The following is a 24,493-nucleotide window of genomic DNA, read 5'->3' as shown; positions in this document are numbered from 1 at the left end:
CGGATGAGGACGCCGCTGAGATGCATCCGGTAAATTTGTAATTATTGCTAAATGTAGTCAGGGCTGTTACGGATCAAGCAGCGGAGCACTCAAACCTTTGCTTGCTTGAGTCAGCTGATGCGATAAAGCTTTCGTCTACACTGACTGCTGTGGCGAAGTAACATCAAAATTTCTTATGTCTAGCCAGAGAAGTATGGAATGTCTTCAGGCCAACTAATACTTCCGAAAGCATAGCGCAGCAAGATCGGCGCCGTAGCTGCTAGATTTGCGACGCAGGCTGCCGCACAAGCATGGGAACGGCACACGGCGCAACCATTAAACTCACGTGCTCGCCGCGACACACTGAACAACATGTAAAGCTTAAAAAGCTTCTTTCGTCATTTCTTCACTTGATGGCGCTAGCCTCTTTACGAAAAATGTCCACTTGAAGCGGCGCGAAAACAAACGTACTATGAAACGGCCGCGGACGTGTCGTCTGGTCGAGCGGCTGGAATATGCCGCGTTTCGTCGCCAGGGCGGCGTGCAACGCACTCTTTTCGACGCGCCGCCTATCCAGCGCTGGTTCCCCATAGGAAAACAACATGCGTCTCGGGCTCCATTAGCTCGACCCGCGTCGGCATCTGGGGCGACAAACGACTCGCGCTGGGTGGGCACCGTCACAACTTCCCGCCAAAATACCCCGCTCGAAGAAGCTGCTGACACAGGCTGAATTTTGAGCACAAACGTAAAGCTTGACGGACCCGCAAGGACAACACGCGCTTCGGACCCCGCAAGCAATGTCATCTACAGTTGTCAAATTTTATAGTTGCTTCGGATCGTACGTTTTTTCGTTTTTCTCTGAAACGTATGAAACAGGTTTTGCTGTAAGAAAGTTTTGCTTGTAATTCAATATCCTTGTTATGGTGGAGGTAATGTTCCGGCATGTAGATTGTAACCAGGTCATGAACTGGACATCGTCAAGCAGATAACAGGTATAAAGCATCAAGCTGCCATTTAATACTGCCAGTGGTTGGTCAGTACTGACCCTAGTGCTGTGAGGAGACTAAAGGCAGCAAAGTGGCCACTCATTGCAACACTCATGGCCATGGTTATCTGTTTCATGTATCATGAAATTAGGTCATTATACCACGAAAGCATACTAGTTTGTCCTCAGAAAATTGACCAGTAATTACAATCGCAAAACTCGAACAGCAACTGTTTTATTTTCACTCGGCTAACAGGAACATTCACAATGCATTGCTCAAACTTAAACAAGCAAAAAAGATCGTTGGATGGCACACCCTGAAACCATGAATTGTACAGATATATCCTGCTACTTGCCCGTAATGTTCACTGGAAGAACTGCAGCTCCTTTGAAACGGCCGCTGCCAAGAATACACGCAGGAACATTGAAAAAATGCTCGTTATGCCTCAATACGGCTGCCTCCATCCTACTATGTCTGATGCACACACTACGCCATGTGTTGCAAAGTACATGGTGCAAATGCTGAAATGCATGCCACTTGCACACTGTGACTGGATCAACCTTTGGCACCTTCACAGTCACTGGTACTGTAGGAGGTTAGAGCAATACACCTTCATTTCGATTGCAGCACAGGTCCCATAATGCATTTTCAAGCTTTAGCATCTCTAAATTTGTGCCCAGTTCAGATTGTCTGCCCATAGATGCCCTCCACCTGAGCCATAAGCTGCACTGTTAACATCTGCAGTAGGGACAGATCCTTGTAGTGGTGTTTAATACAAGGCTGGCTAAATTGCATTTTTAACTGGCACACATTCTCTCAAAAAAGAACACTTGATTCATGTGGAACAAACATTAACCCTACGTGTTCCCTATTCCCATACTCCTCTCTGCTTAAGTTGAACGACACAACACAGTCAACCACAAATTTGCAGGTCATGCAAGTGATTGCCAAATTCTGGCTCTGTGCCTTTTGCTGTCGACAGCAGTGCTTCAGAAGAAATTTGGCTTTTCATGTTTATAAACGCCATGCAATGTACGATCTGGTGACTGGTGCTACATGCTCCTTGGTGGCATGCCTCTATGCTGATGTTCTGAGCCAGGAACTCGTACTGGCTGCCAAAGTGCACCCGGTGTGACAATGAAGAAAAGGCAGTTAGCAAGAGTTGCTGCTTGACAGCAGCATTTGTACATTTACAAGGCACAGAGATGCAGCTTAACATGTGCTTGTGGTTTTCATTAAAGTTGAGCTGTTGAATGTAAGTAACGGTCTACTCATAAAAGCAAACTCCTAGATCGTAATCAAGTTGGCATAACTCAATACCTTCCCTTTGTCTGAAGAAATTAAATGGCCGACAAGATGCATTACTCTCTTTATGCATTAAGATAGTCTGTGTGCCGTAACCTGGTTCTCATTTGTAGTCAAATACTGAATGGGCACCCTCTTTAACAGAAGGCCATACTAGATGCAGTTGACAGGCTAGCTGGCTTAACACACTGTAACCGCTGGCTGAAAACCGCAAGGAAACATTCATGGCCAGTGGCATACAGACCTAGCTTGACCCATGCCATCTCTGTCAATTCAACTTTTACTCCATAACACTTCACAATATACTTGACCTGCAAGTCAACATAATAGTTGTAGCTCATTATAACGTAGTTGCATTCCATCGTCAAAACATATTTGTTGATAATGCTGATATTGGAGAGATATTTTGGATTTAGTTGGTAACATCGAGGTTTTACTCTATTGTACCACAGTAGACTTTGCCATTCTTTAGTGTTGCAACAGGAACCTAGATGAGTGCCTCAGGCACTGTGTTTGTAACATGTGCACATACTGGCTATATGTGTGGTTGGTAAACTTCTAATGGGAATGTCTTGCGGCATCTTCTGTGCAATGCTTTTGTGCAACTTTCAGAGAGAGGCTTCTCATGTAACCAGCAGACATCGTCCTCAGAGCTTGCAGAAGAAGCCGCCAGCCACGGGAACATTCTCCCCAGTCACATAGCGGGCATCGTCGGAGACTAGGAAGGACACGACGCCAGCACAGTCTTCCGGAGTTCCCAGCCTGCAGCAAATAAGTTGCGACTCTAACGTGAAGAACTATGCTGTGAGAAGCGACGACTGTCAGTAGTTTCCAAGTCGCATGAAAGTATACCATATTTACTCATGCAAGACCCACTTTTTTTTTTTCACTCAGTTGAGTGGGGCTAAAACGATACATCATGCTTGGTGCACAGACTAATGCGAACACTGTCTACACAGTACACATAAGTTTATTTAAAATTCAGCAATACTAATCAAGTTCTGCTGCATTACTCATCACTTCCGCACTCATCACTGAAGTTTGCTACCTCATCGCTACACTTTCAAAGATGGTCTCCTCAGTGCCGTCCATGCTGTTAGTATTCCAGCAACCTTTAGCAACAGTATGAGCGGATAAAAATGTCTGTTCAAAATAATTTTTTTTCTTCGATTTCTTGCCTTGAGTAGGAACGCAGGTCTTACATGAGTAAATACGGTAGCCAACCACAAATGCCAAAGAGTAGCTGCAGCAATGTAAACACACTACTAACTACTAACTAAACTAACTACTAACTAAACTACTTTTGCCCTGTCCATGCGGCTTTGGCACTCTGCAGTGCCAAGCACAGATGCCACCAAGTCTCTGGCGCTCCTCCCAGTTCCACATCACTGGCCTCTATTAGTGGACTTGCATATATTGCCAGTTCTATTGCCAGTTAGTTATTAAGTAATTGAGAAATTCGAGCCCTAACCTTTTTTGGAACCCATTGAATTGTAGGAATACTACTGGACCTCATGAGTTAAGTTGGAGAGCCGAATGTAGAAAATTTGTTGCAAACAAACCAGATGGCGTGTCTTTGGATTCATTCAAGTTTCTTTGTTACATTGAGTGTAGGGATTCCAGTTAAAACAGACGTTCTTGAACTTTGGTTGAATTTAGAAATAAGTGAGTAGTTTAACAGAGGATGGGGCATGTTTAGGCTTGTATTTGAGGAGGCGCAGTTTACAGAAGGCAGAGAAAGATATATCTTGCACACGAAGGTTCTAGGACAGGTTCCTGCAGAGGGTGTCACCTAAATATTTATAGTTCGCAACTATATATATTAAATAATTTTAAATATTTATATAGAATATAAGAAAGGCACAGGAGCCTAGCAAATAAATAAAAGAGAGGTGTTTTCTTGCGGGAAATGGGAAGAAAAACACTTTCTACAACATCCAAGGTTACCCCCATTGAGTGTACCAATGAAAAAATTTTACTGAGGCTATCATTCAAATGTACAACTTCACGATTACCAAGACCTCAACCTTTGCAATTTCATCACAGCTTATGGATTTTGATGTTCCCAAAGAAAGCGCACATGCTGTGGCAAACTTACTCTACTTCAGGAACTCGTCAATAAATTTGCTCAAAGCTGGTATGCCTCTACTGTCGTTTCGTCATCAGAAGACCAATGAACGATACTTTTCCACGAACGCAATGTATATTTTGTGACCCTTGACAGAACGTTTGCAAAATCATAGAACAAGCCCGAATTCGAGGCAAGCTGACGGCTATGCGTTTCCACTAAAAATCGCATACGTCTCACAGAGATGTTGCTGTTAAGTGCGTTCCTAAGTAAGCGTTGTAAGTGTGACGTATAGCACCATGCACAGAACACATTTCACAGTTTTGCTCGTAATGTCGCGCAAGAGTTGACGCAATATGTACAGTGCACTCCAGAGTTCAAAGGAACATGCCAGTGCAGAGCACATGCGAAGATTTCATCTGGCAAGCGTGTAATTGCTCAGCTGATTTATACAATACTGCAGACCCAAATGGGGGTCCAAGCAGCAGGAGGATATATCATAAGAAGCCAACAAAGACACCAAGGTCAACACAGGGGTAATTACTTGTACTTACTAATTGAAATAAAGTATATATATATATATATATATATATATATATATATATATATATATATATATATATATATACACACACACACACACACACACACATGAAAAACACGTTGCAGTTTATGCACTGATCAGAAAAAAATGAAAGCAACGACTAAATGAGATTAGTTGAAAATACAAATTGGAATGCACAGTAAACCTCGCACTGTTTTGAGTGATATCAGAGCACTTATTTGCAGATCCACATAAGCAATTTCCTTTTCAGAAGAAAAAAAGAACAGGCACCCTCTGAAACTGGGATGACAATACGCTGGAAGACAAAGAAGGCGCTGGTCATGGCACCAACCCAATAGAAAAGACGCAAAGCTTAGTGGGCATAAGCTAGTCACAGCAGCTCCCAGGCTGAAGCATTGCCAAGGTGGCCAAGAGGTAAAACCATTGACCGGAAATCTACGGCACCCAAGTTCAGATCAGCACAGGGCACCATTGATTTATTTCTTTATAAGCTTCTTGCAAACCAATTTTGGATTCCTGTGATGGTCATTGGTGGACATCAAAAGAATTAGAATTATGACAGAACTGCCCACACATGTATAGAAATGCGATCACTTAATACAGCAAACAGTGCAAAAAATGACTACAAACTGAGAAACAGCCAACCCAGGTGCCCATGTCATCCGAATATCTGATCCTTAGTCCCATTTCTGCATTCTTCACTCTATTAAGTCGCATAACCAATCAGCCTGGCTAACAGCAGGCTTCACATATTTCATGCAAAGATTGTTCTTTTCTAATGCTGCTCACCTTTTCTGCGGGACTTGTGTCAGGAGGGCGTCTTCTATGGACTGTTCTTTCCATAGCTGCAACATACAAGAAGCAAGAGATAAGCGAAAGAGTTGTAGCTCAGTTTAAAACTTCTATTGAATCAGCACAACATGCAAGTGCTTCATTGTAGCAACGCCACAACATGCTAACACTCCAAAAGAAACGGAATACACATGACACCTCATGGCCTTTAGGAACTCCTTGTCACTGCATGTTGCAAAATGCTTGATAAATCAAATGGTTGCTTCGAGCACATTTTAATGGTAGCCTTCCGAATAGCTCTTGAATGTGTGCCGACATATCCGAATCCTCACAGGGTCAAACTAATAGGGAATATGCGAAATTCCATAAACCGGCTTTCTCACTTGGCTCACTTGCGCTAAGATGGCCATGTTCTAGGTAGAAGCACTGTTAAACCTGAAACACTCGTTTTCAAAGCTTGGATGGTCCAAGGGAGTGAAGGCAGCAGGAATGGTGTCAGCAGCCTGCGTGTTGGCTCCTTAATTATGATTTTAACCCAAGGTCTGTCATCATGGTTAGGTCAAACTAGCAGCCTGCATGTTGGCATCTTAACAATGATTTTAACCCAAGGTCTGCCATCGTGGTTAGGTCAAACTATGTGTGCAGGAAAGCCTGCTTACCGAATTTCACAGATCCCCCATTTTTGTTCCGGTACCAAAGTTTGCATTTACAGGTTTCAAGGGGTTCTGAAATGTGTAAATTCTGCTTTGGGAAACAAGCCAGTTGGGTGGACAGAACTGGGATTCCTTGACTGCTTGCGATGCATAGCATAGCACCACCATCCTTCTACTGAAAAATAGCAAGCTAATAAACCTAAATTTTGTAGGCATGTGAATTCAGGTGTTAGTGCAGCGTGCACACCACCAAATCAGCGTCACCAAGTGGGAACATGTGAAAAACTAATGTTTCTTTGATTCCCAGTTTTAAGGGGCATCGATGCATGTTAAACCTAAAAAAAAGAAAGAAAGGAAGGGTGGAGTGCAACCAGAAAACGGAGATGTTTAGGTCAAGTTAGACAACTCATACGAACGGCGCTCAAATTTTAGGGGGCTTGATTTACAGGAAGCGTTGTTACCAAAACGTTGTCAGTTCCACCTGAAGGCGAAGCACTGAGAGCGACAGCATGGTTTCATGTTGCATTGAAGGAGTCTCAAAAAGCTGACTCGATGAGTGCTGCCAGCAGCATTGCACCTAGGTGGCATACGAGAGCATTGAAGGAAAACCGTGGGCATTTGCCAGCAGCCAAAAATGGATCGCACAGATTTAGCTTGACATTTGCTGTCCATTTCACACTCGGTGTATGCACCATGTTGAGTGGCATGCACACAGCCGGCTTAGCAGAAACACTGCTGTGCTGCGGGCACAATGCTTGTGCCAGCAGCAGAAGCCAGAATGCTACCTTCAAATGGCAGAGCCGACTGAGTGTAGTGTGACAATGTGACCACTTGGCTTTGTTGCTTTTGCAGCCAAATACACTGCATGTCTCTGAGGGCCTTCTAAATCATCACGTGTGGGTTGCTACATGCACCGTTGATAACAGGAAAGCACAACGGCATCGACGGCATGAATGCAGCTTGGTAGCGTTTGTATAAATGCTATCGCAATAAAACAGCAGCGACAGCAGCTCACCGCTTGGCTGAATTTGGTCTTGATGATGCCGGGAGCAATGCAGTTCACACGGATGTTGAGTGGGGCCACCTGCTCTGCCACCGCTCGTGTGAGGCCCAGCAATGCAGTCTTGGACACCGAGTACGCACCAAGGAGCTGCACGTACAGAAATGAAGCAGGGCAAAACAAGCAAATTCCAAACAATAACTGGTATGCAGGGAAAAAGCACTGCAACAATTCAGTTGTTCAATTCAGGCACTAATTAAGGCTTCCCTTGCACAAGCTTACAATGCACCGCACTACCGCCCTCCTCAGTTTTAGCGACTTTGCAGCAAAATGTAGCAAAAATTTAGCTGCTTTTTCGTCTCACTTTAGCGACAGACTTCAAAATTGATGGCAACACTTTGTCTCCTAAATGTTTCAACACCATAGGTTGATACAGGCAGAATGTACTGAGCATATGCTCTTCCCTTCAAGGATATCATTAAGCTGCCATACATACATCAAAATTTATGAATGGTGCAAGGAGACTACAGAAGGTGCCCCTCCTTTTTGTAAAGAAACAAGGTTGAAACATTGGGAAAACTCACGGGGAATGACTGGTAAGCAGCTATGGATGAGACATAGACTATAGAACCTCCCCTGCAAAGTAAAGGAAGTGTGACATGCATGAAGTGACATGACAGGCAACGCAATGCACACAAGCAAACAGAGCTAAAAAGAATGTTTTTCTCACCCTCTCTTCTCTAGGTGAGGCACAACTTCTTTTGTGAGCAGGAAGGCGCTCTTCACGTTGATGTCAAAAATCTTGGGAAGCAAAACATGAATAATACGTGTTACTCAAAGCACCACGTGAGCTACTGAAAGCCCTTCTTAGGATCACATTCAAATTGCACTGATACACTGTTTAAAAGACATGGGGAATGTGTTTGACTTGAAGGGAATCAACTTGTGAATCATCCCCAAAAAAAGCGTTTGAATGCACTGGGCATGAGCACAGCAATCACAAGACACCACTTGTATGCATTTACAAATTTCCATATCCTTATCATCGTTGACAGGACTCTTAAAGCTCCTACAGTGCTTGAGCAACATGGAGAAACAGGGAGAAACAGCATTGCTCCAGCCATCGTTATGCTGAGCTCTGGTATCAGCATGGCCTCTATGATCAGTCAGCTGCACCACCTAATCTCAGAGGCCATAGTATCAGAGCAGCAATAATGTTTTCTACCACCAGATGGTGCCACCACCAAATCCATCACAAGACTTTACTTTAGGAGAGGAGTACTTCGTTGCAACACCTAAATGAGCCTGATTATTAGCCATGATGCTTATCACATTATCAGTGCACTACGTCAAAGGCCAACTGCACTGGAGCATCATTTTGGATAAATTGGCCTTAACATGCTATTAAAATAATATTGGCAAAGCTGTACCACTGGTAATAGCCAAATTTTTTTTCATTAACAGCCTTCAAATAGCCACTTAGTAGATGATGTGGGCACCTGGTGGTCCACGGATATAATATGCAGGATTCAGAACACTGGCTTCGAGATATCCAGTGTGAAACAGGCACTGACTGATCTTAAAGGTTCACGTCAAGAAGCTGCACTGGTTTTCTATCCTGTATGTGTCTAAGTAATTTGAGGTGAACAGTCTTGGTGGCAATACTTTTTTTTGTATACAAATGCCTCTCCTTTGCTAGCTTTCCATGAAATATCCACTCGTACATCAAATGCAAATTTTGCAGTCTGCAGTGTTTAAAACAATGCCTTTTATGTGATCCAAAATTTTATTGCAGTTTGCCTTCAAGCATTCAGAATTGCAAGAGTTTCAAGGAAATGGGAAAAAGTTGTTTGCATAAAATTATAAGCTCCCTATGCATATACTATTGGAGTAGTTGGCCCAGGTACTAATGCAAGGACTAGGGAGGTTTATCTATGATGTTGAAAAACTTGGGGTAAAATGTCTGGCATGCTCGTATAAATGTTGAGAAAGTGTTGCAAGCTCCCTTCCCACTTCAAATACTGTGCTTCCTACACAAGTCTATGTCACATAGTTAATCTTGTAGCTATGATACAACGTGGGACACCACCAAGACTAACATGCAACTGGGCTTTTATCAACTAGACGCAAGAACCACGAAGCGAAACTCACTTTGTCCCAGGCAGCCTCTGGTGTCTGGCCCAAACGTAGGTGCCATGAAAAAGAAAAATGAACTGTGAACATCACAGGCAAAATGAGACAGTCAAAAACAAGGTATTTTCTTTTTCGATTGAAGTTTATGAGACAATTAGGTAATGGGGAGAAGACCGAGTTGCTAGTTGATTGAGTGATGTTCCAAAGCATCAGCTGGGCTGTGGGAAATACCGGAGTGGGCAGGAATTCTTGCACATAAATAAAAAATGCACACTTCTGCACCCCACACCTACCAGTGTGTGGCTTGAAATCAAACCCCCAGCTCCGCAAACGAACATAGCAGCCATTGAACAGCAAGTAAAAAAATGGGGCAAGTGAGGTGAACCTAGCTTTCATGAAGTATATACGAAAAGTAGTTCCAATAAGCCCGCTGGTTGCCATTCCCAAGAAAATTGCACAGACAGGTAGCAGGTGAGCAAACGCACGCAAGCAACTATCAATGGTAGTGCTTGCTGTTGGGCTAGTTGGTGCATGTCAGATAATACAGTAAATATTTTAGTGCCAAAAACACAATTGTACAAAAGGAAGGAAGTGCTTGTCCTGTCTTTGTCTTTCCTGTTGTGTGATCACATTTTTGGTGCTAAAATATTCACTGTACCCATCAATGCACAGAAGTGAATGCCCATTGACACCAGCAATATACTGGCATATGCAAGATATTGAACTCATAGGCGGGTCTGCCTTTTACACTAACTTTTTAACCATATTTTCTTACCGACGCTATATGTTTAACTTTGTTCACGTGACCATAATTTCCCTACCACAGTGTTTAATTACTAATAGACTTTCTCACTGCTTTTCAGTTCTAGTGGCAGTTAAATATTTTTTTTCCTGTACAGCCAGCTACTTCGTCTGTCATGCTCCCGTAACATATATAGTGTGAGTGGCCACAAAGAATTCATATTTCAATGTCTACTCACATCTAGGACAGGTGCCATGACAGGATTCATGCCAGCATTGGACACGAGAATGTCGATGCCTCCGAGCTTCTCGATGACCTGCACATGCACATGAACAGTGAACACAAAGTAAGATCAAACAACGAAATAATTTACTGTCTTGGTAATAGAAACACAGGGAATGCTACATAAAAGAAGATTATAAACTCATATGTATATATTATGAGGAAGCGTTTTATTCCAGCCAAGCTAGAGAAATTACAGTGGAGAAGACATGATGTGCAGTGATGATGATCTATACTGAGCAGAAAGATGAAAGTCACAGTCACATGTTGTGCTTCATATTATATATATATATATATATATATATATATATATATATATATATATATATATATATATATTGCTAAACTTTTCATGAAGCCCAAAAGTTTGTGGTCCAATACAGAAACTAAGATTGTCATGTTGCTTTTAAAGTGTGCTGCACAATGGCATAGTACATTGTTAATACAATATTACTGCACTACAGTGAACTGTTCATAGAATGCACAATTTTATATAACTGTTCCACGAAATTTTGCTGCAGCCAACTAGCTAAGCTATACAGAATTGTGTTCAATGCATTTGCATCATTAGAATCTGCAGCAACTGAAAAAACTTGGGTTGATTAAAATACACAAAAGCCTGTGTTGGGTGACAAATGTTCAGCACACTGCTTATTTAATTGGCAATATAATTTGCATTGTGTCAGTGCAATGCTAAATTCACGAAGCAGACACACAAGTACAGCATTACAACAAGCCGTTTAGTGACAAGATCCGTCAACCCAAATTTTTTCATTAGATGAACGACTAAAATCATTTGGTCTCCAATAAGTACATTACACCTTTGCCAAGTAGACGTTTCTATAAAATGAGTACATTACGAGGTCTTTTCACATTCGTATATTAGTACTTGTTTGCTTTACCATGTTGCTTGTTGGCGCTTTGTTCTGAAAAACATTGATCCTAACCCTTTAAGGAAGAGACAACAAAATACTCAGTTTTTTTTTTTTCACCGAGATGTGCAATACACACTGGCAATATGGATATCAATGAAAAAGGCTATTTTGCGGAAACTTTTTCAGCAGCAGCTGGGCAACACCAAGAAGAACAATGGAAGTGAGCTTCACCCCAAGCAACCTATGGCTTCATGTAGAACATGTACAGACTGCTCTCGTCAGATGTGAAACATAGGTGCATATGTACATTGCATTTGTTCTCATTACCTATGTGATACTACTGCAGCCGAGAATCTTGGATCAGTCCTTCTCTTCAGACTCTGCTTTCAAAAGAAAGCAAGTCACACGCTAAACTGCTTCTTCGTCGTCCTATGTTCCTGCTCAATTTCATCAATTGGCACTTGTAGCCTATGGTTCAGTGTGGGCCGAAAACATTTAGCAAAAGCTCCATACTCAAAAACTATTTTTCTAGCCTGTTGCCTGTAGTCGGCACTTGTCTATAGAGAGTTAGGTAACAGAGAGTGTTTTGTTGCTGCGCCAATGGGGTTGAGACTTCACGGAGATGCTGGCACTGTCCCACCCACATGTGAACTGTGGTGCATGTGTAAGAGTTAAGAAAGTTTGCTGATGTTGAGAACAACGTCAATTAGTTCGAGCAATGACAACTAGTGAATGATGACAAAACAAATCATTACGACAGCCTCAGAATTCCACATTAACTTGAGCAGCAACTGCGACACCTCTTTCCTCATAACCCTTGACCCACAAGCTGCTGCATGAACATAGTCAAACAAGCCAAACATCCTGTACTATAGTCTCCAATCACACAAAAACAATGCTAACAGGACACTTCGGGACAGCGTTTCAAAGTGACTAAAGGTAGCAAGGTGTTTACCTTTCGCAAGCCGGCTATCTGTTGCAAGAATCACAAAGATAAAACAACCACCAGCTGCACAAGAGGAAAAGGGTGCCTTGTCACTTTCCTTGACTATGCAAAGCCTACAGGAAAAAAGACAGCTAGAGCTGCTGCCTTCGTTACAAACAGCCTCAACTATCACCCATACTTTTGTGAGCAAGGTGTGCCACAGTTTGCCTTTCGGTGGTACTACATAGTATGTAACCTGAGAAACTACACTGTCTTTGTGAGCCCTACCCCAACAAATGCAAACTTGCACGAGAAGCAAATGTGTACAGTCGTTCCTGTTCATAAATGATGGAACTAAGCATGTGTGTTTTAATTCATACTAATTTATCATTATTGTCTATTCTGGTGCACACTATGCTTTGATAAGCCCTATGATAATGAGGCAGTCAAATTGATCCTTTAGGACTCTCATTGCATGTCTTAACACATGCACAAGCGTGCCTGCACTCTCACCCAGGATAAAGAGTAGAAACACGCTTGCATGAGAAATAACGAAAGTTTTTTTTTAATCAGTAACAATAAAAAGACTCGCACTAGTGACACATGTGCCCTGTTGCATAGCAGTGAGCAACCATTTATAAAAAAAAATCTGCAGTGCTTAGGTTGTGTTGCTAGATTGGAAAATGACTAGGAATGCATTTTCTGCTTACGCAGGAAGCATTCTGCACACTTTGTTCACATTTTATTCAGTATTTCCCTTGTCTGCTTTAAATAAACTTCAGTTGCGAGTAGCGCTTGTCATATTTTTTTGCCACTCTTCTATCCTTGTGCAAAGAGTGCACTTGTTTAAAGCTGCAAGTATGGATCAAATAGATCAGCAACACATTCTTTTAAGCTGCAGTACTGTCCGATCCCAGTGCCAAATGAAACTTGGCAAGCAAAGTAGGTTTAATTAGTGGCAGCTGAAATCTGGCAGCGACATCTTCTGGATAGTTTACACTGGGCATAGAAACACTGAAGCTACAGTTCTCTCATAAATTAGTAAAGTACGCCTCCTTACTCTTGACCACAACTTCCTTGGCAATAGCCAAATGCCCACTAATTATTCCCTGCCTAGTTTTACTTCTTCAGAAAACCTGATACACATATTTCGTCTAGTGCATAACCCAAGTGTGCAACGTGCGAACACATGACATGTGCTTTGATTTCAAGTCGCAGATCCTGGTCAATCTAAGGCTTATTTAAGTTTACTTAAAAAAACTGGGATTTTTCAACTAAATATGCAGCTTATGTGTACACATGCTGCAAATTCTTCAGTTACAGCAACACTACAATTGTCGGGAAATAATGTAATTTGCATCGACTCTGTACATCTGTACAGGGGCTCTGAGCAGAACCACATGTACAAATCCTGGCCTTCAAGCACTTCCTTACTGCCTCCTCACAACACTCCACAAATACAAGCTAAATAACAGACCGACATTTACGCCATGCACTAAGAGAACAAGGTTGCAATTTTTTTTTGTTTTGTGAATGCTCATAATTTTTTTTTTGTTTCTCAAGAGCTATGCATCCTTCCTCTGTCACTACCTCAGCTGCGAAATTTTTGCTCTCATATCTCTTTTCTTTACGACTATTGCCACAAGCATGCAAAATAACTGCTTCATGCTTGCTGCCTAGTTCACGGGAAGGTAGGGTCAGGCAAGCTGCTGTTGTGCAGCTTTCAACCCGACATCCCCGCCACTTTATACAACAGTATATTTGTGTGGTAAGTAAGCCTCTTATACCTTGTGTGTCATTGCTACTCACCAGTTTGATTAGGTTGGCCCGATCTTCGGCATTTCCAACATGACATGGCGCCCCAATTACGTCCAGACCCTGCGCAGTAAGCCGTGAGGTCGCCTGGTTGACCTTGTCCTCCTTGCGGCTGCTGACAACGACCTTGGCACCGTCTTGCGCCAGACGTTCGGCAATTGCGTAACCAATCCTGGGTAAGAAAGAAAAGGAAGCAAGCCTAGTGAGGACAAATGCCAGAAGTCATTGCCAGACTACTACCCATTGAACACCAACTGCAACAAAATTTCAACTTTGCCTAAATTGGTTATAAAATAACTTGTGTCACAATTAAGAAAAATAAAGGACACCAACCAAAAGGTGTTAGTAAGTAGTAGACGCATCGGCTTCCATGCAGAAGGCTCGTTCATAAACACTAATCGCTCAAAACAATGAGCTTAAGTACGTTTTAGTACCTGAACTTGACACCTTGTGTATGCAGAAGGTTGCCATCGTTGCAATGCAGTGTTTTTTTCTGTACTCTGAATGGCAAGCGATTCGTGATGCTGGTATGAAATCCAGTTTCTTTCGCTGGCGACAATGGAAACCTTGGAGGGCCTACTGTGACTATTTGTATAATGCTCGCGACCCCCAATGGAGAAATGCTAAAATTTCGAAAAAAGTAAGTTCCACTAGGAGTTGGGCATACCTGCCTGCTGGTTAATTTCAGCAAGCCACTACTAGATGTTACTAGTTGCATGCCGAAGACGGCATTATGATCATCACCATAACCTCACTGAGCACCAAACCTCAACTTCGGCCCTCTGAGAAGCGGCGGCACTGGTGAGGTCCAGCCGGTGAGTATAGGTGTGGTGGGCAGCAAGCCGTTGCGGAAAGTTCGCCCTCAAAGTGTTTGCATCAAGAGATCACATCGGCAATCGGGCGCAAGATCGCATGCACACGTGTTGTACCATCAGCAACGTCGTTGCCGACAGCACGGCACCCGTGCACAGTAGCGGTAATTACTGCAGCTGATCACCCGCGGACCGAAACTCCGCTTCTGAAGAGGAGTTTGGGTTCGTGAGCGATCAGCCTGCAACTAATGCGAACGCCTACGAAGCTCGTGGCTCGTGTGTGCACGTAATGGACACAGTGGCGCAAGCTCATATGTGGGCACGATTGCTGGGTTTTAATGGCGCAAGGGCATCTTTGGCCAAAGAGTGTGGGCACATAAAGCCAATAAAGCTCCAAACTGCATTTGCACAATAGTACAGCCTAAGAAATGGCCTGACGATGATGATGACCATGGCGTACAGTCGTCAGCAATATGAAAGGGAACACCAAAACGCCTGCTGGGGCTAAACACATATGCCCTTCATAGACAGGTTGAATGAAACAAAATGCTCAACAGGAAAACTATAATTGCTATATCTATCAATTCCAAATCTTGAACCCATGCCTCACGAGTTATAGCAGTCTTTAAAAAATTTGCTCTTCACTTTCATATTGCTCACAACTGTATGTTTGTCCATATCTAACCTGTTTCACGCTCACTTGGGTCACACGCGCCACTGGGTAAGTGCAGTTCTTCAACAAACCTCTTTCAAGCCAATTGGGGCCACCGGGTTGGCCGCTGGATTTGTATCGCTCTTCAACGAAACTATAACGCCAACTTGGGTCACTAGGTGTGTGCCACTGGGTAAGGGTCACTATCCAATGAACCTCTTTCATGCCAATTTGGGTCGTTGGGTATCTGTCACTGTGTGTGGGGGACGTATCTAATGTATGTGGGTGTGTGCGTGGCTGCGAGTGTGCTTACTTTGCAATCTCTTAGTTGCCCGAGATGTGGTACCAACTTAGGCCAACAGCAAGTTCTTTTGGGTCACTGGGTATGTGTCGCTCTTGCAATGACAAAAAAATATCATTAAAGTTTCCTCCGATGCTAGGCATGGAATCACCGAACCCCCATCATGTATGTGATCAGACAATCTTGTCTGAATATATATATATATCCACACAGGCGCTATGCACGGACTTCACAGAGGCACCGCTAGATGGCGTAGCATGCCCAGAAAGGGTGCCTGGTTTCTCCTCGCCCGACGAAGACACCAGAGAAACGCGCGGCGGTGGCGGTGACTGGTGAGCAGCGGCTGATGACGGAGTGCTGATCTCTAGTGCGGCGTGCGTAGACGTAATGCCTTTAGTTCCTCTGCCCTTTATTTACTTTCTTTTTACCGTTACTGATTTTTAAAGCGGTGAACATAGACATATGGGTTTTTGTTCCTTTAGCCATTACTCACTTTTTTTTTTACATTATTAATTTTCGCCTGGAGTTACATAACACCAGCCCAATGCAAAGGGTGTGGCCACATCAACATCATAGAAAGTTGCGGAGAGAAAACCGGTTCCATTTTCGCCTCATACATACCACGTCTCTGCAGTGGCCATACGGCGTGTCGCCACATACTGCTTAAAACTTAATGGCATTAATGTGGACATTCGTCATGGGATGGGTTCTGCCGGAATTTTTCTTGTTGTAGCACTGATCTTCAACCAAAAAAGAAAAAAGGTAATTTCATAATCTCAATGATTGAGACCCCGCTTCGTTCATTGAACTGTTATTAGATTTCAGCTTTTATTAACCGGTAATGTGATTTAGCATAGCAGAAATTCCCAAGCACAGCCAAGCCTCGATTTCTGAAGTGTGCCTATGATCTTAAGAAAATTATTAAATAACGCATAGTTTGCCTCCCTTTGATAATTTCAGACATGCATGGTCCCCAGACTACGGTCAAGAAATATGGTACATTACGCACAAAATCATGCAAAGATTCTACCCTGGCAACATCGTGCGAGTGATTCCTGCAAAGAACAGGCCAAAATACAGAAGCCATACAGTGAAATCTACAACGTCACCTGCACATCACACTGTTTAAGGCACCATCTCGTATTTGGGGTATTTCCCTTCTTATATTGAGCTTTTCCATAGCTTGGAATGCAATGTACACTCCTTTTTCCCCAACGAACAATTGGCTAAACCCAAGCGGATGCTGTCCAAATTTGTGACCTCGTTGCAAGCTGGTGCAAGTACTTTAGGGTCGCTTTGCCGGCCGTCTTTCTTTCTTGTGTATTTTCTGGCTAACCATAATGACTGTTTTTGCTATTGCAGGATCATAATTTACCCGCAAAGTGCAACTTAATATTCATCTTCAGTTTTTCTTTAAAAAGCCTGTTATTAGCAAGCTATTGTGGACAAACAACACTAGAGGTAAGTAATGTTGCTCTTCTCACAGGAGTCAATTACTGGTGAAGTAGTCTGCCCTCCACAAGGTAGTTTAGGAAAGTGTAGACAATCGCGGTCCTAGACGAGAGCAGCTACTTTACTCATGAAGGACTACCATTAGTGAGACATTGTCAGGAGCAGGAATAGACTCATGGGGATGCGGAAATATGGGACTGTACCTTTTTACAAGCAAGGCCACTCACATGTACTCTGTGTAAGGGACATCATACCAGGAAGCGAAGAACAATATTTGTCTGTTGTTATGCTGTTGTTATCTTGAGCACAGCTCTATTAATGCCTAGCATTAGGAGCGTTAAAGCGAAAAAAAAAAAGGCATGTGTGAGAAGCCGGTCACGTGGTGTTATATAGCGCGACTGGGGGTCCTCTGCCACGGACCACAATCAGTTGCACTTGGCTCCTCGAAGAGGAGGCAGGACATGTGTCGAGTGAGCTCCTGAAAAACACTTCGCGATGTGGTGAACGCGGTATAAATCATGGGTCCAAGACCACAATGAGGTGCGACATGATGCTAAGGCATTTCTCTCACATTCACCACAGAGTTGCCACTTAGTTTTCTTTGATGGCCTTGGAAAGCATAACCCCAATGTTTATTTCTGTAACTGTGGCCTACCATAACAGAAGGGCTGTTTTATTGTGTACAGAAATAATAACTGTAATGTCATCCCGCTTGCTTTCTCTCTTCCACAATACTAGTAACCGTGTGACAAGGCCAAGCAGTCAGATGACCAATCGTAGAACATGTATAACAAGGTGAAATACGCAATTAAGCGCTTAATAGACAAGGACAAAATAGGTGACCGCACACTAGTCCTTCTGTGCACCTCTTGTCTTTTCACCCTCTTTAGTTCCTTCCTTCATTGCATACTTACAAGCTAATTTCATTCTTTCCTTCCCTCCTCTCTCTCCCTGTGATCTTTGTTTTCCCCTTTCCCATTCCCCAGGCGTAGGGTAGCCAACCAGACGTTATTCTGGTTAACCTCCCTGCCTTCTGCTATTGTTTCCTTCCTTCCTACCTGCAAGCCAGTGCCCCCCTCCCAAAACTGCTCTTTTCAACTATATCCTACTGGGACTCTTTACACAAATACAGAAGGCTGCCTTCAGTTCTCCTCAAACGTAACTGTAAAGCAATTACGTAACACATTCACCAAGGATATGGTGTCAGATGCATGCAAAACTGCACGGAAGTAATCTAACCATATTCCTGCCACCAGCTTCCAAGAAAATTTAGACCGATTTGACACAGGCAGTTGTGCGGTCACAGAAGACAAAAGGCAACTATGAAGTGCATTTCAAACAGCGCTGAAATCGCAACAAAATCTAGCATGCAGTGTCAACGTGGCAACCCATCCCACGACGTTGCATTTACAATTTTCATGAATGTGAAAGCAAAATCAACCACAACCGAGATAAGGAAATGGTTACTTTGTCCACGTCTCTGGAGAACCTGTTCCTGGCATCTAACAACGGCATTACCAGAAAAAAAGAAAACGTCGGTTTCTCGTGTTCGTAACATACCATGGTTATTAATAAGAACCCACTTCAAAAGTGATTATATCCTCGAACTAGAGGTAAATGGCCGCAAGAAATTTGCCCTTACATGAAACGAAGTGAGGGGGATAGGTGCAAAGGATATGGCAGCTTGCCAGAAAGTGCTGATACGTAAGCAGCCGATGATGTAAGGCGTCACAAGATAGGGAAAGAGCTCCTGACACCGTGAGCTGAATTAGAAGTATTTAGCTCCCATGCGCTTTCATTCAAGGAAATGAAACGACAGCCCCATCCATCTGAGCCCTAAATCTCAATGACTTGTGTAATTTACAATCCTAGACAAACAAAAGGTCGTCGTCGTCGTCGTCATGATCATCATCATCATTATTACTGTTATTATTTGATGGATGGATGATGATTGAGCCGATCAGTCTAGAAGGTGACTGTGCGCCGAAACCGATGACGTCATTGTCACCAACCTGTCACAACCTTGGTTTAGTCTACCGCACAACCTATACAACTACTACACTTGAGGAGCCCAAATGCACATCAGTAGGTGGAGCTAGAAGCCCCCGGGGTAATACCGCTCATACTTTCAGATGCGTCGGGAAAAGTTGAGCTTTCCTGAACCATGGGAAAGGAAGCATTAGAACCGAGCGAAAATACCTGTTCCTATGTATGCAAGCCTATCGGTACGGACAAAAAGCAAGCCTGTCACAAATCCGAGTCTCGGGAAATGAAAATTCCTCCGAGTCTGGGGAAATGGAAATTCAAACACATGGGTGCTTCACATGACGATCTGAACGTCAATTTCTCCGCAACCACCACACTATAAAACTTACACCCTTAAACGTGAATAAGGGTGTGAACTGCAGACACATTTACACCTTTATTAACTTTTAAGGGCGTAAACTGTTTTACAGTGCACGCGGTCGTCGAGTTTAGACGTAAAGGTGTGTGGAGGGCGTCGAATGTGAAAAACAGGTACTTCGCGTGACGAGCCTAAGTGGTAGCGCCAGAAGGAGGCTACGCTATTAAGGATGCACACGTATTCTGAGCGCCACGATTTAGTTTTCTGAATAAGCCATCTTTCGTTTGTTGGCGGGTTTGTTCTTTTTTTCTTTCTTGCCAGCTCGCATCGGGGCAACAGACGTCCGAATGATGACACGCACGTGACTCCCGTGAATGACTCAGCCCGTGAAAGTAAAAAACAATAAAGAGCTTATGAGGCGAACGCTTGGACGGCTGCCCGAATGCTAAACGACAGGTGGCGCTGCAGCGACCAGTACAAGGAAACGCGACGGCGGCTGGCGCGCGCCCACCTCCGGTACAGCGCGGCGACTGTTCGCAAGAAATTGACGCAACAGGACGCCGGCCAAGCTAAGAAGTACTTATATAAAAAAAAGGTAGTCATTAAATGTAAATACAAAAAGAAAGTTGTCGATTGAATGCAAGGCCACGCGACCGGCATGCTCCCGGGCGTGTTCCCGGCGTGTCGTCTGCTCGGCGCTGTCAAGAATCCGATCGTCTGTCGCAATCTCGGCGACGAGGATCGGCTGCAACAACCAGAGGCGCGGTTGGAAAGTCCAGTGCGGTGCAGCTTTCAGAGAGTTGAAAAGCCGTCTGCTGTACTTTCAATCAGACCGAAAAATACCTTCTGCAACGACGGAGACAGGGCCAAAAATTAGGTTGAATTCTGGGGTTTTACGGGCCAATACCGCGATCTGATTATGAGACACGTCGTAGTGTTGAACTGCGCAATAATTTCGGCCGCCTGTGACCCTTTAAAGTGAACCTAAATTTAAGTATACGAGTGTGTTCCCATCGAAATGCGGCAGCCACAGCCGAGGATCGAACTCACAACCTGGAGGTCAGCTGAGCATCTCCATAGCCACGGCCTACCACCATACCACGGCTGGTCGAAGACGAAATGGCACAAGACACACGCACATACACAAGTGCAAAGTGAGAGAACTTGGCGTTTTGCTTCCACGCGGTGCAACTGCACAGGCAACGACAAAGACGCAAGAAAGGAAGAAATTAAGAGAGCCGTTACCCGTCAATTTTCGCATCAGCAGCTTGCAATATGCACTTTTTGTGCACTTTTTTCTTTTTATATAGTACACTGTCGACTTCAGCGAGAACCACTGCGTCTTTCAGATTCCCTGAAGATGGGTTCCCGCTTTATTCCGCTTGCTTAGTTGAAGTCTCCCTTTTGGCAGTGTTACGATAATTCAAACGAAAAGGAGTATTCTTTATTGATACACGGCGAGAATAACTCATTTTCGTTTTTACAGCATGAAGTAAGAGAACGTGCCCCTGTATCAGGATCAAAATTTCATCTGTAACGTTGGCGAAATCGAAAAGATTCTCAATCGCAATATACAGGGGAAGGAAATCGTCTGCAACGGATAACAATCAAGACGAAAAAACGACGAGCAGTCAAGGCAAGGCAAACGGGTGCCCGCGCGAAAGCTGATCAAGTTGCCACGTGGGACACGTCCTCCGATTATTCGGACGCCAGATAAAATTCGAAGTACGTACGCCAGCGAGCGTGAGGAGATTAGATAAGGCGAGGACCGCTTCGCAATACGGTCGTCTACTACGAGGCCCATTTTCCTTTTCGTTTGTTAAAAAAAAGCGACACAGCTAGCCTGCAGCTTGATTAAGGTCACCTTTTTATCAAATCTTTTTCGCGAAATGAGTGCGCATAATTGATATTCTACAGCCGACGCTACAAATCCAGCTGTTTTCGGAATGAAGCAGTTGATCGTAACATGGGTGGGCAAGAAAAAGAAAATTTACAGCTGCGTTGTAACGGGCTGCACATTCCAAAGTTCAGAGAGCTCATATTTTTTTCTAATTATTTTTCGAGGAATGCGCTCGCTGTTCGTCACACTAGCTGCTATTAAAAAAACGGACACGTTTGCTCCAACTTGGCAGAAACATCTAGCTGACAACAGGACAGACGCACAGTACAACCTTATTTTCACTCGTAATGCAAGAACCTGCCATGCACGGCATCTCCCGATTGGAACTGAGTCCACGAAGAGCAAAGCGTAGAATAACTATTTCATATCAAAACGGCGGAAACAAAAAAAAATATTTGTGGATGTGTCAGTGCTTACAGAGCTACAACAAAGCGAAAAGCCTCCCCGCTCTGTTTTACTTGCCAAACCTGTGGAACGCCGCACAAACTCTATCCTGTGCAATCACGTGCAAGGAGGGAGCTGGCAGCTTAATTGTATAGGCGCATAGAGTTGTTGCCTACGGCCGTGGCACTGGCCACAGAAGCGTTCGCTTTCTCAGCCAATCATTTTTCAACGTGGAGACACCCCAGACGACACATTTTTCTTTTTTTTTTCTGCGTCAAAACAGGAAAAGGTCCCTACGCCTACACGACGGAGTACGTAGGCGAACTGACGTGGCATAGTCAAGCCACGAAACGAAAATAGTCGGATGCAGCGAGAAGGCGTCGTCTGCTCGATTCGTCGCACCCTTGCACGTTGTTGTCAAAGTAGTGTACTTTACTTCTTATCGTCTGTTCTCGGTGCACAAACCAGAAACCTGTTTTCTTCGCGGGGCGGGGACGAGTTGGAGCAGACGACGAAGCGCGCACACCGCGCGCGGCAGCAGAACTGCCTGTCAGCCCTGGCGACTTTGATGTATTTTCGCATCGTGGCGAGGCGTACAACAATCATCGCATTACCCGGCGGACGGCTTCCCGGAGCTTGAAGGAACGATGCGACGAAAGGAAACAGCTATAAATGCCCAGATCTCGCATACATAATCACAGCAGACGCTCTTCCGGCAAGCCGCGGAAGTTACGCGGCTTATAGCAGGACGAAAGAAAGGCCCTACTGGCCCCGCCAGGGCGTGCAGACTTCCCGGAGGACGTAAAAAGACGTGTTGCGAAAAGGTTCTGCAGGCGAACAATAGGAGGTGATAAGGCAGAAATGCGTAATTGTAGTTCAAATCACTGTTTGTTTGTTCTTTACGTCACAAAACGATTCCAGGAAATCGACAGCACAAGCAGACGTGGTGCAGAAGGCATACAAATTCACTTCGGGCGGCGTGTAAGCAAGCGGACTTGTCAGTGCGAGCAGTCTAAACATATGTGTATAGACAAGTGCAAGAGGACATCGATGCGAGCAGACGGCATAAGGCGCCACACCGCGCATAATCACGAGATCGTCTGTCACTCATGAGTTTTGATGAATGCCACCTAGCATATTTCGGCACACGAGTTCATGCGGCCACGTGACAGACGTATAGGCGAAAAAGAAAAGAAAGAAACCAGGAAATGGCCGTTCAAGAGGTGTCATGAGCGCCGATAGATAACGACCGCGAAAGCCTTGCTTCCGGCAATCCCGCTATTCTCCGGCCTAGCAGACGAAAGCTCAACGCCACGTTACACGTGCGCACACTTCCGGTATATAGGCCAGGCCGTGATGCAGCGTGACCCTGCCGGTGGCTGCAGCGGAAGGTGAACCGGCAATTAAATGGCATGATCGACCCCACTGGTCAGGACAGTTGCGCTTTTCCTGGCTCCATTTACGACACCACAATTCGCTTCCTTTAGTGCAGACGTCTGCACCTGGGAAAGCAGACGTGTGCGGTGGCAGAGACGACGGGAGGCGATTTTTTGCACTACGTTCCAGAAGGGCGCGCTCTGAGCATGCTCCGCCCGGCCATTAACACAGACGATACGGAAACGTCTCGGAGAGGTCGCCAGCTTAAAATATGTCCAAAAATAACGTCGACAATGTAACAACAACATCGTTGAAAATATTTGAACGAATTTCTCAAGACACCCGAAGCGATGGCACCGTATGATCTATCTGCACAACTTAATCTGTTCCAGTAAGAATTCAACCAGTAACTTAGAAAGTAATAATAAAATATTCGGTGACGTCGTTAAATTTGTGATGCGAAACCTACCATCGCGAAACCTTCGTGCTTTGACAGCAAGTTACGCTGCTCAAACACGACGCTATATTATTGTAAATCTGTGGCAAGTTCATGCGATTATAGTACATCACTGCGGACGCAGCAGGTCATATGTTTCGTTGACAACGCTGATGAAGTTAACCGCCGTAACATAGCGACTGAAAAATTAACACACCGCGCATCCTTAAAAACCAGTCGGCCTTCTAAACAAACCTGACTGCTCGAATAAATGCAAATCAAAACTTAGGTGTTTTTTTTTTTTTTTTTATCAATGGGCTCCGCTCGTACGTAGCTCGCGCGTTAACATTCGCAACAACGGCTCCGCCTCCGCTTACACTAGGTAGAAGGTTCGACTCCCGGGACGCATTCGGTAGTCAAGCGATGAGTCAAGCCCTCCGAGGCTTTGACAGGCCTGCCTGCTACCTGTATTTTGTTTTGTAGAAGGATCGATATTTGGGCGAGTTGAAAGTTTTGAAGGGGCAGCGCAAGACGACGAAGACAGAAGGCAGGAACACACAGGACAGCGCTGAACTCCCAACTAACTTTATTCGAAGGCCCGTACGCAAACTTATGTACTACAACTCATAGCCGCGTGCCCTCCCATCGATGGCGTCGTTACCAGTGCGCAGGCAAAAACGCAAAATCCAGTAATCTAATGCTGCACTATGAGGCG

At 44.2% G+C, this 24,493-nt stretch overlaps 1 protein-coding gene across 1 annotated transcript in view; it reads right to left on the bottom strand.

Annotated features, from left to right (window-relative positions):
- Positions 1–1,183: 1,183 nt before the first annotated feature.
- The window catches only part of LOC142589944 (dehydrogenase/reductase SDR family member 4-like), a 40,897-nt gene continuing 17,587 nt past the window's right edge, over positions 1,184–24,493 (bottom strand). Inside the window, exons 2-9 of the mRNA XM_075701671.1 lie at positions 14,115–14,292; positions 10,462–10,539; positions 9,500–9,523; positions 8,079–8,149; positions 7,933–7,984; positions 7,364–7,498; positions 5,693–5,748; positions 1,184–3,032 (exon numbers count right to left, since the gene is read on the bottom strand). Coding sequence (XP_075557786.1) covers positions 2,918–3,032; positions 5,693–5,748; positions 7,364–7,498; positions 7,933–7,984; positions 8,079–8,149; positions 9,500–9,523; positions 10,462–10,539; positions 14,115–14,292 — 709 coding nt within the window. The 3' untranslated portion in view covers positions 1,184–2,917. The remainder of the gene's footprint in view (positions 3,033–5,692; positions 5,749–7,363; positions 7,499–7,932; positions 7,985–8,078; positions 8,150–9,499; positions 9,524–10,461; positions 10,540–14,114; positions 14,293–24,493) is intronic.

Source organism: Dermacentor variabilis, chromosome 8 (genome assembly GCF_050947875.1).
Source record: "Dermacentor variabilis isolate Ectoservices chromosome 8, ASM5094787v1, whole genome shotgun sequence".
NCBI classification, from domain to species: domain Eukaryota; kingdom Metazoa; phylum Arthropoda; class Arachnida; order Ixodida; family Ixodidae; genus Dermacentor; species Dermacentor variabilis.
Note: the sequence above shows the minus strand (reverse complement) of the source record. Positions and strands in the feature narration are given on the sequence as shown.